Source organism: Zerene cesonia, chromosome 18, assembly GCF_012273895.1.
Source record: "Zerene cesonia ecotype Mississippi chromosome 18, Zerene_cesonia_1.1, whole genome shotgun sequence".
In the NCBI taxonomy this organism is placed as follows: Eukaryota; Metazoa; Arthropoda; class Insecta; order Lepidoptera; family Pieridae; genus Zerene; species Zerene cesonia.
Window position 1 is genome coordinate 8,420,943 of NC_052119.1, and position 14,108 is coordinate 8,435,050.

At 35.3% G+C, this 14,108-nt stretch overlaps 3 protein-coding genes across 3 annotated transcripts in view; 2 read left to right on the plus strand and 1 right to left on the minus strand.

Annotated features, from left to right (window-relative positions):
* LOC119834133 (eukaryotic translation initiation factor 2 subunit 3) overlaps positions 1 to 4,297 on the plus strand; it is an 11,519-nt gene extending 7,222 nt beyond the window's left edge. The window contains exons 4-9 of the mRNA XM_038358426.1: positions 322 to 539; positions 925 to 1,110; positions 2,359 to 2,541; positions 3,065 to 3,202; positions 3,517 to 3,665; positions 4,182 to 4,297. Of these exons, the coding sequence (XP_038214354.1) occupies positions 322 to 539; positions 925 to 1,110; positions 2,359 to 2,541; positions 3,065 to 3,202; positions 3,517 to 3,665; positions 4,182 to 4,239 (932 nt within the window). The 3' untranslated portion in view covers positions 4,240 to 4,297. The remainder of the gene's footprint in view (positions 1 to 321; positions 540 to 924; positions 1,111 to 2,358; positions 2,542 to 3,064; positions 3,203 to 3,516; positions 3,666 to 4,181) is intronic.
* Positions 4,298 to 5,445: 1,148 nt separating this feature from the next.
* Positions 5,446 to 9,356, minus strand: LOC119833835 (cullin-5). The gene is made up of 4 exons (XM_038358036.1): positions 9,162 to 9,356; positions 8,532 to 9,093; positions 5,856 to 7,486; positions 5,446 to 5,632 (listed from the first exon to the last, which is right to left on the minus strand). Exons 1-4 carry the CDS (start codon positions 9,168 to 9,170, stop codon positions 5,495 to 5,497), a joined length of 2,340 nt encoding a protein of 779 aa, XP_038213964.1. The 5' UTR covers positions 9,171 to 9,356; the 3' UTR covers positions 5,446 to 5,494.
* Positions 9,357 to 10,237: 881 nt separating this feature from the next.
* LOC119833767 lies at positions 10,238 to 11,947 on the plus strand. The gene is made up of 3 exons (XM_038357939.1): positions 10,238 to 10,485; positions 11,070 to 11,497; positions 11,719 to 11,947. Exons 1-3 carry the CDS (start codon positions 10,397 to 10,399, stop codon positions 11,889 to 11,891), a joined length of 690 nt encoding a protein of 229 aa, XP_038213867.1. The 5' UTR covers positions 10,238 to 10,396; the 3' UTR covers positions 11,892 to 11,947.
* Positions 11,948 to 14,108: the final 2,161 nt, after the last annotated feature.

Consider the following 14,108-nt stretch of genomic DNA (forward strand, 5'->3'; position numbering starts at 1 on the left):
TACTATGTTGAACGGAGCCGCTGTCATGGACGCCGCGCTTTTGTTGATCGCTGGTGAGTTGTTGGTTCGGTATTGGAAAGTAATTGAAGTGTTACAAAATGTATTAATGGTAATTTTTTTTAGTGAATCTAAGGTTTAATAGAATGTGTGTATAATCCTATATATTAATAATATTAATAATTATTGTCATCATCGTCAAGTAAATATGTTAATAAAAATTCTATAAAATTTATTGTATTGTAGCTCTTTCTGAGATTTGCTGGATTATAATCCAATCAATTTATTATCTATTAATAACTGTTGAACTGCAAAATTTTCCAGGCAACGAGTCGTGCCCACAGCCACAGACCAGTGAGCACTTGGCCGCCATCGAGATCATGAAGCTGAAGCACATCCTCATCCTGCAGAACAAGATCGATTTGGTGAAGGAGGGCCAGGCGAAGGAGCAGCATGAACAGATCGTCAAATTCGTCCAGGGCACCGTCGCTGATGGAGCACCCATTATACCAATTTCTGCCCAGTTGAAGTACAATATTGAGGTATTGTTGGGTATTGTAATATATCTCCTGTGACACTTGTATTATGGTGACGAGTATTTGAAACTGATCTCATTGATGAACAATTAAACCAGTGTAGTTCATGTTTACGAGCATTGGTGACCATTTAATGTCCTATAACAACAGAACGTGCTCCTTTGGTTGCTCTGCCATTTGAAAAGTTATGTCGGACTCCTACTGCCCTAATCACCACAGGCAGTAGACGAGTTGACTCCATTGTGTTCCGTCTCACTGCCTTAGTCATGGGAACTCTTCGACTTGACCTGACCTGACCTGACCTGACATGACATGACATGACATGACATGACATGACATGACATCGAATTCGCTCCGACCGTCACTCACCCAGCGCGGGGTGGCCCGGCAGGTGCTGTGCGAGTACATAACGAAGAAGATCCCGGTGCCGCTGCGCGACTTCACGTCGCCGCCGCGCATGATCGTGATCCGCTCGTTCGACGTGAACAAGCCGGGCTGCGAGGTGGACGACCTGCGCGGCGGCGTCGCCGGCGGCTCCATCCTGCAGGGCGTGCTCACCGTCGGCATGGAGATCGAGGTATCACGCGCTGCACACTTGCATACGTTGCACTCATACTACACATATTACATACGTTGCACTCACACTACACACATTACATACGTTGCACACACACTACACATATTACATACGTTGCACACACACTACACATATTACATACGTTGCACACACACTACACATATTACATACGTTGAACACATTACACATATTACATACGTTGCACACACACTACACATATTACATACGTTGCACACATACTACACATATTACATACGTTGCACACACATTACACATATTACATACGTTGCACTCACACTACACACATTACATACGTTGCACTCACACTACACATATTACATACATTGCACTCACACTACACATATTACATACGTTGCACACACATTAAACAAAGCTATATGTACACATGATGCTAACAGTTTTCCAAAGACAAAGGTTATATGTATACATCCGACGTCTTCCGACATTTCCAAAGTAAATAGTCACATATGTATATATAAACACTCAAAGATGCCCAAAAAAATTGTTTTTAATCAAATGTTTTAATGGAAAACAATACTTAATAGTATTTTACATGCCTAGGAAAAGAATCAATTCTCTAAAACAATTAAGAATAAATATTAGTTTAAAAAAAACTAAAAAACACGCTTTAACAAAAATCATATTTTGCAAATTAAAAAATGGAATAATTTTATCAAATTAGTGTATTGTCATCGGTCCTCAATAAATCTACAAAGTTTGAACGAAATCTGGCCGTTTAAAGTGGGTCAAAATCGCGCCCAAAGAAGTCGGTTACAAACAAACATACAAACAAACATACAAACAAACATACAGGTGAAGCTAATAAAAAGCGTGTAAAAATGTAAATGATTTTGTGCTTAACAAATTTCAAATCGCTCTCCCGTAAAGTAGCGATTATGCAGATGTAACTTTATTCGACGGATAGGTCGATATGCTACACACACATTACACACATACTACACAAATTTTCCATTCTATTCATCGGGCGTGCTCACAGTCCGCCTGGAGATCGAGGTACACAGTACGCAAACTAAACATCCATACAAACTTATTCATTTTGTCGAATATAGCTCGCCGTGGGCCAGCCATGTTAAAATGCTAATAGACACATCTGCTGCACGAAATGTATTCTCAGAAAATTATGCTTAGTGTATTACATAGTTCATAACTTTTGAGTGCAGTTCAATCTATAGCGGATATGCCACATACACGCATTTGCGTTCGCAGGTGCGGCCCGGGCTGGTGAGCAAGGACGCGGAGGGGCGGCTGACGTGCCGGCCGATCTTCTCGCGCATCGTGTCGCTGTTCGCGGAGCAGAACGAGCTGCAGTTCGCGGCGCCCGGCGGCCTCATCGGCGTGGGCACGCGCATCGAGCCCACGCTCTGCCGCGCCGACCGCCTCGTGGGACAGGTGCGTGTGGGGGTGGGACGTGCGGGCGCAGCGCGCGCCGCCCCATCGGCGTGGGCACGCGCATCGAGCCCACGCTCTGCCGCGCCGACCGCCTCGTGGGACAGGTGCGTGTGGGGGTGGGACGTGCGGACGCAGCGCGCGCCGCCCCATCGGCGTGGGCACGCGCATCGGGTGCAAGTGCAATTGGGTACATTGCGTGATGTGTGGATGCATAGTGTAATATGCAAGAAGTGCGTACTATGTATATTGCATTATTTAAAAGGAACCAAGTTCACATGAGTTAAACACCTTATTACTTCGATATGACTACTACTTCATTGACTATGATGAAGAAAATGTTCTGCCTTATACCAATGTACGGGTAATAACAGTGGGGGCGAAGGTGTTAAACTGTATACAACTCTTGAATACTTATTTACTCAGTCGAACACTAAAAACATATTTTTCAACAGGGCAAACCCTGCCATTCATATACCCATTGATATTTTTTCAGTGTTACAATTATTTTTCTTAACTCTATTAGGTGCTAGGAGCTGTGGGAGCGTTACCGGGCATCTTTGTGAAGCTCGAAGTGTCGTACTACTTGCTCAAGCGACTGCTCGGCGTCCGCACGGAGGGCGACAAGAAGGCCGCTAAAGTGCAGAAATTGACCAAGAACGAGGTGAGATTGTTCATTTTGCTCTTTTAAACGATTTACGAGAATGAAGAGTCTACCATATTTTCGGCAATTGTGAAGTGATTTAAGAAATTTCTATCTAATTCGAAAGAGTATAGGTCGAAAGTGGTAACATTAATCAAGTCCTGGACCTGATGATGGAAATTAGGGAAAATCAAGGAAAAATGAACCAGTTCGTTTAGTTAGGGTATTTAATGATTGATAAAAAGTATTTATTTTATTTAAAAAAAAAGTTTTTACAGTTTTACCAGTTTTTACAACGTTACGGTGATCTGAATAAGAAACAACACCCATTTCAGGCTCTCCTCGTGAACATCGGTTCCCTGAGCACGGGCGGGCGCGTGCTGGCGACGAAGGCCGACTTGGCCAAAATCGCGCTCACGTCGCCCGTGTGCACCGAGGTCGGCGAGAAGGTGGCCCTCTCGCGTAGGGTCGAGAACCACTGGAGGTATGTGAGCTTAGAATAGCTAATGTTAGAAATCAAAAATGGGTGGGGGGCAGTCGTTGAATATCCTATAAGTCTCCTGAGTATCCTCCTCCTATAAGTATCCTGAGTTTGTTTGATTGTTTGAAAGGACTAATCTCATGAACTACTGGTCCGATTTGAAAAATTATTGCAGTGTTGATAGCCCATTTATTGAAGAAGGCTATATATTTACCACGGGCGAAGCCGGGGCGGACCGCAGATTTCTAGTTCATGAAATGCGGCTAATTCAAAACGCCCCAAGTCCACACTATATGCCGGCCGTTAAAGTTATGACTTTTGGCACGTTTTGTAAATACATATTAAAATAATGCTGATAAGCTTGATTCTGCGTTAACATTTGTTTCTTTCTATGTTAGAATATTGGCAGACATTTAAAAACAGTTAAATCTGTTTTTGGAAATAGTAGTTTTTAATCAATTAAAAAAAAATAAAGGTTTTCCTTAATTTTATCCGTATTATTTATATTCTGTATTTCAGATTAATCGGTTGGGGACAGATCCAGGGAGGAGAAACTATCGAACCGCTAAAGAATTGAAAATATCGCTCTTAGCTTTTATATTGTATTTTAAATATTTAATAAAACATTATATATACACTTTTTTTGTTTTATTACTATTATTTTTAGTTACTTTATTACTATTATTAATATTACTTGGTTTTTAACATTACATACCTTCTACCATTCAACTCACAGTCCTACTACCAACTTGGAGAAGTATGGTTACTATTATACAATTAAACCTAGTTTTAATGGTCGCTATAATAACAATATAAAATAAGTCTAGTTTCACTTAACCTGACAAAGTTTAAGACTTAATAAAGACATTCATAGATCAGATGCAGAAGTTATCAAAATGATGGTCCAGACATCATATCGCCAATAAACTAAACACGTTTAATTCTATCTATAGAAAATAAGCGAACTTTGTTTAATGTCTTGAATGTTATTCAAATGTAGTAACCGAATTTCGATGATGTCGTATTTCTTGTGCAGAAAAGGCTTAATATTTTCTACCTAAAAAGCTAGACAGCTACTATATTCGACTTTGTGACATGAGTCTAGCTAAAAAATTATCTTGTCTATGCAATTATTTCGTTAATTTTCTTTTTTTTTTTGGCAATTTATCAGTCTACATATTAAATATTATTAGAGTTTAGGCCATAATCCACTACGCCGGCCAAGTGCGGGTTTGCAGATGTCACATGTCGTCGAACTTTTGATTCTTGGTCACGCCGGTTTCCTGGCTATGTTTTCCTTCACCGTTTTAAGCAGTTGTGATGTTATCCACATGTGCAGATAGATTGAAAAATCAGTTTGTCTCGAACCCTGACTTATCGATTTTGAAGTCCGAGGTTCTCACCACCGAGCCACCACTGCTTCCCTCATAGGAGGCCTGTGTCCCAGCAGTGGGAACATATATGGGCTGATGATGATGATTATGATATAATAGTAGTAACTTAGCATATAAAACAGAACAATGGTTGTAACAAAGTACTAGCACTTCGTGTTAACCATAGTAACTAGACAAAAAAGTATCCTATCACCCAAAGTCAGCTCATACCCTGTGTGTTTATCAAATTTCATCAAAATCCGTTTAGAAGTTTCAGTGTGAAAGACGGACAAACAAACAATCACATATATAATATTAGTGTGATATTTGCACTACCTCTTGCACGGAAACAGTTATAGTTACAAATATTAAACGTACCCATCACCGAAATGATAAAATTGAAACAAACATCAAGATTAATAATTTATTTGATTTTGTTCTTGTACATTTGAGAAGGTTCTAGGCCATATATATAAAAGTGTTGATATCTTCGTCGTCCCGCCGCATGTACTTGTGCTCGATCAACCATTCCAGTTGCTCCTTTATCATTTTCTTTGAAGGTAAAAACATGTTCTTTAAAATCTCCACTAATTCACTCTGAAATAGAAAAAATATATTTATTGAATATGCAATGATATTTCTATTTATCTGTTTATTCTCATAAAAAAGAGTAAACACTAATTATTATTATTACATTGAATTTGGCCATTATATAAGAATATTAAATTGAACAGAATATGAGTTCATTTTTTTATAGCAGAAAAATTATACCAAAAAGTAAACTTTATATTAATTCTCTAAATAAAATTTACTATATTACCTGCAAAGCTGTATTCGTGATGCGCTTCCGCATTTTCAGTATCTTTATTATGGCTTCTTGAGTCCTCAATATTCTCAACTGAACAATGGAATGATTATCTTCAATCTGTGATCGCTCAGTACTCAACTGAAGACGACCAATCAAATTAATTTTCCCTCTTCTTTGGGGCTTGGCATTCTTTACCAATGCAAACTCTTGATTAACCCAGAAAGTGGTGTTTTCGGAGAAATCCTTAGGATTCTGTACAGGAGGGTCGTAACACAACAACTGTCTCTTTAACTTCGGGAATGCAACTAGAGACCACAGCGTTCTACGTAATTCGGGATCCGGTAATTCTGTAGCTAATCTCAGATTTTCATACGTCACTTTCTCCATTGGCCTTTGATTCCACGCGAATAGGACGGCCATCTGGAAAGTGGTCACGTCCAAGTCGAATCGTCCAACGGAATTCGCAAATGTAATTGTCCCATTGCTCATGTGGTGGTACCATTGTAGTTTTCTACCAGAATGCTTCTTTTTGTAAAACTCCTCAACTTCAGGAATATAATCTTCCAATTCGAGCGGTAGACTGACCGTGACGCGCTCCGAGCCCCTCGCCCAGGCACCCGCGTTAAGTATTTTAATGTTAATAGCGTCATGGCGAGTAGTTTCACCACGAAATTGAGTATTGAGATCTTCACTGACTTTAATATCTTGAAACATACGAGCTAATTTATTTACATAATCAGCAGGCATCCCAACTTCCCGTAACCATTCGACCATATCTTCCTCTTTCTCTGAATCGGCACTAGAGTCTAAAATTAACCGTCGGGTCAGATGCGCCTTGTGGTACCTCATGAATACGTCTTTGTTTTCAATATACTTCAGTACTAAGAGGACATCTCGCAATCTGGACTCGATTTGTTCACTAGTTAACCGTTTACTAAGAGGAGTTTTTCTTAACAACATATCACAGTAGTTTGCAAGCAGTTCAGGACATTTACTCTCTGGAGCGGTCCCTTTACTGCCGCGGATAAGAGCAGAAGAGGGAAGCTCCAACTTAAAAACTGTAGTATCATTCACAACACATTTGTACGCCTTATCCCTAGCCGTTAAGAACCTAGGGTCATCTAAGAATGCATCTTTTACTAGTGTACTGAATCTTTTGAAGAGATCTAATAACCGTTCGACGTATTTCTCCGAATCGGTCGTAATAATATCAGCAGATGCAACCATATCGGCCAATCCAGCTGAGACTATATGCGCTTCCAAATCTCTCAAAATGGGTGTTACACCATCCGGGATTCTATCAAGCAAGCGAAACATTAACTGTAGCTTTTCAGTTTCCCCGGCCTTTATTAATGGAGCACTTTCCGCTAATAGAGTGGGAAGATGTTCTCCAATTAGCACCCGTTCACAGCATTGGGTCAACGCTGCAACACTCCCACTTCCTGGTTCTAAATATCTATGAGCCCTCGCTTCTTCTTCCTTTAATCGTAAATCCGCGTATTTCATATAAGACTGTACGCCATTCGCCAGCAAGTGCTCATTAGCTTTTAATTTGTAAAAGTCTTCAGTTGCCTGCATGTATGCAGCTTCAAAGTTCTCCCTGTATATTTGCAACTTATCAGTAGAATTTGAACATAAATTAACTGAAATAAATGATACTCTTATTAGTTACTTGTTTTGTCTAGCAATAGTATTGACATCAAGCTTCACTGAAATGACTCAACAAATTTTCGCGATTTTTTTGTAAACATTTGTTAGGTCTGAAACTGGACAAAATGAAAACAGATCATGAACACTTTTTATATACTCAAGTTACAAGGATGTGCTGGGAGAGAAATATTTGTCAATTTTAATAGTATATAATATGTCACAATTAAAACCTGGTCTTAATAATTATAATGCATTTTTGCTAGGTAAAAATATAACAGGCATTTGATTACAATCAAACTTTAACATTTTAACTAGGGAAAATAAGTTCTAACGGTAAGTATGGTTTTAACCATAATATATCTCATAAATATTATATATATACTATAACATAATATACTGTCATATAAATATTGCATGTGGACGAGTTTATTCTAATCACTTAATCAAATGACAGTTATATCAATCTTTTTTGGCAGACAGTCTTCTGTCTAGCAGAATGTAAATGGCACTCAATTGTTTGGCCGAGAGATATTAATAATTGACAATTTGTGTATCTGTTTATACAGTTTCTAATCAATAACCTTTAACCTAAGTGTGTTAGCAAAGATGTAATATTTTGTATGATCGGAAATTAAAAACACATCAGTTAATCTATAAATTTTATGACCATATACATAATACAAAGAATGGGATAGCTGGCTGGCTAACTTAGACATGTTACATAGGCTTTCAACTCAAAATTCATGCACACTCATACTTGATAATTTGATTGTGTGTAATATTTAAGAAAATAGCCAAATTCTATTTACAATAAACTAAAGAAGCACAAAATATATTGCAGATAAAACATCAACAACCTAAGATACAATTATTATTTATGCTCTATTTTTTGTGCAATTAAATTAGCTTCAGTGCAATGTTGCAATTAAAGCATAGTCATCAAAATTCAATATTTTTTTAAAACATCAAGTGATATAATGTAGTTACATAATATTTCTTTACATAGGAAACAAATAATTGTTGATTTGGTCCACTCACCATAAGATTCCCTGACTCCAATAACCAACTGTGAATCAAATGACTCCCCATTGCGCTCAGCCTGCACCAGCTTCATGGCAGAGTCTTGCAATCTCTGCTTTATATCCATAAATATACTCTGATTCCATGAATCCAGCATTAGCTTTCTCACCAAACTGTCTTCAATGTTGTTATTATTATTTTTCTTTTGAGAATTTGAAGAATTCGAACTTGTCACTTTACTTATGTTATTTATTGAATTTTCTAACTGGCGGAATGGTGTAGGCAGATAATTACATTGTGTAAAAAATTTTCCCCATTCAGCTATATAAGCTTTGAGTAATGCTTGATCTTCACGTTGGGCGAGTACGCGAGCTTGCGCCTGTTTTATATACATCATGATGTCTTGTTGCAACGCTTCCTTTAACTTGTATGGGCCCCTCTCGTCCCATAAACATACGGAATGTACCGCCCCAAACAAATCCTGCCATTCTATTTGTGTGACCGCTTCTTGCTTTAATAGTTTCAATACTATAGGACGCATAGAAGGCCACTTGTCTTCAAATGTGACCTGTCCCTTATCCTGTAAAAAGAAGGTGAAGTTTACACAAGTACATTTTCTAAAAATAAATTAATTCACCGTGAAAGTACCTTTAACATGTTTAATTAATACAAAATATGCCCCTCGTTAGAATGCTCAATACTCTTATCATAATCTAATTATATATACACAGTGTCTTTGCTTTTCTTTATATGTTAAATAATTGGTATTTTACTAAACAAATGAGACCAAAAATCGTTTCACGTTTGACCGTTTCGTACTCTTCTCTACAAGTTTCACTAATGTCAACCACAGATAAAATATTATACTACGTAATGTCATTTTCTGCAACAGGACAAAAATGAAAGGACAGTGATTAACTTATGCCCATAGGCTAAACTGACAAATGGCAACAACATAAGTAGTTCAATTTTTTTAGAACTTTCTACTGCCTATCTTCTCAATTAAACCTTTCAACTTCTGGCTCTTTCCTACCTACCTATTTAATTTTATTAAGCTAGTTAACTTTTGCCCTGGTTGCCAAGAAGAGATCACTACCAAGTGATAAGGCCGCCTAATTAACAATACTATACTTTTTACAACTAGAAAAAAGTATTCGTTTATGTAGTTTTATTAAAGAGTTGTAAATAAAAAAATAAGTCGGTATATTCAGTACTGAAAAGTGTACTTTTTCCCAATGTATGTTTTCTAATCGCCTATTATCTTTTCTCACAGTTTATTTATTTTAAAATGCTACCTGCTAAGTAATTATTCTACAGCAGACTTGAAGCGGATTTGAACTTATTTGTACAATTTTCAACAAATGCTGTTTTATTGTATGTGTTGAGTTTATAATTATTGTCGTTTATTTATTTAGTCGCTATAAATCTTATATATGGGAAATCCTACTATAATATTGTATGTATATAAATGCTAAAATTTATAAGGATGTGTGTGCGTTTGTTGCTCTTTCATTCAAAAATTACTCAACCGATTACAATGAAATTTGGTACTCAGATAGCTGGACAACTGGAATAACACATGGGCAAATTTTTATGCCGAAACCGCGGGACGCAGCTAGTTCTAAGATAATTTAAATAAAACTTTTTTTTAATTCATTGCTATTATATATATATATATATTTAGATCATTGCTATTTTATATTTGTGACAGTTGACATACATTATGTATTGATTAAACGTCACTTTCAACTTTCAAGTATCACAAACATATAATAACCATGATCAGTGAATTTCAAATAATTGTTGTTTCTAAAGTTTAATTTAAATTGTCTAAAAATTCCCCTCTACTATTGTTACTTAAATAGATTTAATATCAACTCGTTATGAGTTTGTTCGGAGAAATTGTTGAACCCGGCACAAGATCTTCATGGGAAGATTGGGATGATGCAGCGGTGGAAAATGATACACCGGAGTAAATATTTATTTTTATTATTATAGAATTATTACGGTATTAAGCTCAAAACTCGATGAGTTTAACGCAGTTGCTTACGACCAACGAGATTTAGCTTAAATCATATATATATTTCTCATTTGTTTAATTTTTACAAACTATACTATAGTACTATACTGTAATACTATAGTATACTCGTTAGTTGTTCTTTATAGTTTTGTAATTAAATTCATTTTATTATATTGTCGGCAATGGAGCTGATGGGTCGCCTGATGGTTAGCGCTACCACCGCCCACGAACATTTGGAGAGGCATAAGGTCAATTGCAGACCTTATGCCTTTACAAATGGATTACCAACTTTAAATTGGGAATGAATTAAGAAAGTATTGACGAGAGGAATAAAGGAAAGGACTGGGGATGGTAAGGAGAAGGATATAGGCCTACAGCTCCCCCACTAACCATACGAAAGACAATAGCATGCTATTATTTCCCTAGTGCGAGCTGGCCCAATTTGTGCCAAAGCATGCTGGACTCCCAAAATAAAATGTTTTCTTTAATGTGTATCCACTGAATCTGATAAACTGCTCATTTAATTCTGTTTTCAGACTCAAATGGCCAAATAACCTCAACATACCTGACACAATTGATCTTTTCATAATTTTTGATGGCAAGCGCATATCGGAGGCTGTAAAGTTGCAGTCTCAAGACTCCTTAGAATTAGTTGCAACTGTAAGAGAAGCCTGTCTCCAGTTATATAAAATAAAGCTCAGGAATGCTTTTATATGTGTTCTCAAAGATTACAGCTTGCTTCTAACTACTGACATTGTGGAGCTATTAAGAGAATTTTTGGAAAAAAGTAATGAAGTTTTGGTGTTAGTGAATAAACCAATAACGGATTATCACACCAATACTGAATCATGCCAGTCATGCCTTGTAAGGTCCATGTGTACAACAATAGGTCCAGATAACAGAGATGGACTCAATTTTTCAAAATTGGAACAACCCAATATTATATCTGGTGTGGCAGCTGGCGGTAAGTGTTCTATGACAAGCTTATAAAATAATGAGATGAAGTGTATTCTTATTTCATATGTACATTTGTTATGAAGTACTTGCATTACAGTTTTTTATTATTTTTACCAAAAACATTTTTTTACATGACCACAAAATAGCACATTAATTTATTGATGCAAAAGAAATAAATATATATTTTTAATATACTATGTTTTAATATGAATTTCATCTTTCTTTCAGTTGTAACATTAAGAGAACACCTAGATTTACCAGCAAAGGTGGTGATTTATTACATTGAATATTCAGAAAATTATCAGATGGCGGGATTATACAACTACTTACAAAAACTGGATGTCTCAATTGTCACACACACAGTGCCAAATAACATTATCAATTCTAATTTATACATTTAATGTATACTGTATGTTTACTCTGATTTTATGCTCTTATAAATAATACACACAAATTATACATTGTTTTATTTTATTTATTCTTGAAGTAAAATAAAATTACAATTATATAAATCCATTAGAAAGAACAATACCAGAAACTTAATAGAAATTATACAAATAAGCACAGCCTATTGAATCGCAGACCAGTTCAATTTGGTTATCAAATAAGTTGCACTAGTAAGGAAAGATTCCACAATAAATTTTTCGTAACATCAATAGTTAAAACTATTATTTATAAACATATTGACACAAGTTAAAAATTATTTTATAACATATCTAGAATTAAATACAAAAATCTAAAAACAAACAAACACATGAATATAAAATACCGATAAACATGCTACTTTTTTCCAATATAAATGCTATTATTTCTCAAGCAGAAGAATCTTTCCTAATATAGTGTGCCTTATGAAGAAACAAAAAATACACAAAGCGAGATAAAATGTGGCGAATTCATTATGTAACAACAATATACATAAAAATATAATAACATAAACTTCATAAATTGATTATATGAACGAACAAGTTTATTGTTTGTTGTTTACAACAAATCCTTAATTATGCAGAATTCTTGTATTGATTAAAGCTAGTGTGCGTCATTGAGACACAACTTTGGCTGGTTTATTTGCCTTGGAAAAAGATTTAAAAATTGTCCTAATCAATATGAGATTTCTGAACTTGTCACAATGAGGCAGACATATTCATTATTTGTTAAGGTGGTATCAACAAGTTGTGAGTGTAATTTCATGCACACAAAAATTTATATGTTGAGCCTATCATTGATGATGAGTAAGTGATAGGATAAGCTTTTCTTTTATTTCGAACGTAATTCCTACATATTTTTCTATACTGGCTGGAAACGACAATACAACAATAAATAAAAACCCGTTAAGAATAATTCAGAACAGTATTTGAAACTATAAAAATACAATTCAATATTTTAATTTATAGTAGTCATGCGTTACCACAACTGTGCCAATTTCCTGTAGGGTTTGTTCTCGTCACGTTTAAATGTAATTTTCATACAAAATAATTGTACAAAAATGAAAAAAAAAATTAACACTATTTATAATAATAAATTCCCCTACATGCGAGAGGCGTGACAACGGCGCAGTGTCACATTGCACAACGCAGTGTCGGTGTGAGACAGCGTACTCAGCTATATGTGTCTTATGTAAAATTATGAATACTAAAATAAACTCTAAATAATTTCGTTGATTGTTGGTATGTAAACGTAGTTTAATATATTATTGTATTATCATTTCCACTACAATGCCGTCGAATCGTGAATGCGAAGCTTTAATTATTTTTCGTTTATCGTATTTTACGGTACAGCCAACAATATTCAATACAACATATAACCATGGTAGTTTTACTTATCACAAAATTAATAAGAGTAAAAAAATAAACATGTAGTGTAATAACTTATTTGAGTTAATTGAGTAAAACTAAAAACAACGTTTAAAACATTACAAATTATATAATTATAATTTACTTTGCAAAATATTATAACACTTATAGTATCACACACAAATTTTTAAGATTAATATGACTACACATTAACTTAAATAATATACTTAATCATAAATTTTTTTTCAAATTCTTTTTTTATTTAATTTACTTATCACCCGTTATAAAGTTATAAAATAATAGTAGTGTAGTTTTCTCGTTTACTTGAATCGAGACTCCAAACATTGATTCTGACTTGATACTCCAGGTACAGCCATAAATTAATATGAATTTGTTTTACATAAATGCAGTTAACATTCCCTATATCGAACGTGAAATGTATTTATATTTTCAAAATGGCTTTTCTTTATTATTTTCCAATTCTTCAAACAATGAAAAATATTAATACTTGCACTGTACGTTAGTCTCTTCAAATGCATGGCGCTTTTGTATGCTTCCCTTGCAAATCGTGAAAACCAATCAAGGAAATGACTCTGTATTAGATTCAATAGACTCATAGATCAACTTTGTATAAGATTACTTTTAAAAACTACCGCCATTTTTCTATAACTTATAACGGTGTTTGTAAACCTAAAGATAACTCTTTAAACTTATGTGTAACTACACAAAAATATAAGTCAATTGATATCTTACTACGTAAAATTTGCACTTTTGTCTATATTGCAGGTTTACATTAAAATTCATTACATTTAATATAATATATATTTA

What these genes read in the sequence shown, in the direction of transcription:
- LOC119833767 (XM_038357939.1), top strand. Translation starts at nt 10,397, where the DNA reads ATGAGTTTGTTCGGAGAAATTGTTGAACCCGGCACAAGATCTTCATGG. An exon ending in GTGGAAAATGATACACCGGA is followed by an intron (nt 10,486 to 11,069) that starts GTAAATATTTAT and finishes TTCTGTTTTCAG; the next exon opens with ACTCAAATGGCCAAATAACC. An exon ending in ATCTGGTGTGGCAGCTGGCG is followed by an intron (nt 11,498 to 11,718) that starts GTAAGTGTTCTA and finishes TCTTTCTTTCAG; the next exon opens with TTGTAACATTAAGAGAACAC.
- LOC119833835 (XM_038358036.1), bottom strand. An exon ending in TGGAGTCAGGGAATCTTATG is followed by an intron (nt 7,487 to 8,531) that starts GTGAGTGGACCA and finishes CATTTATTTCAG; the next exon opens with TTAATTTATGTTCAAATTCT. An exon ending in TCACGAATACAGCTTTGCAG is followed by an intron (nt 5,633 to 5,855) that starts GTAATATAGTAA and finishes TTTCTATTTCAG; the next exon opens with AGTGAATTAGTGGAGATTTT.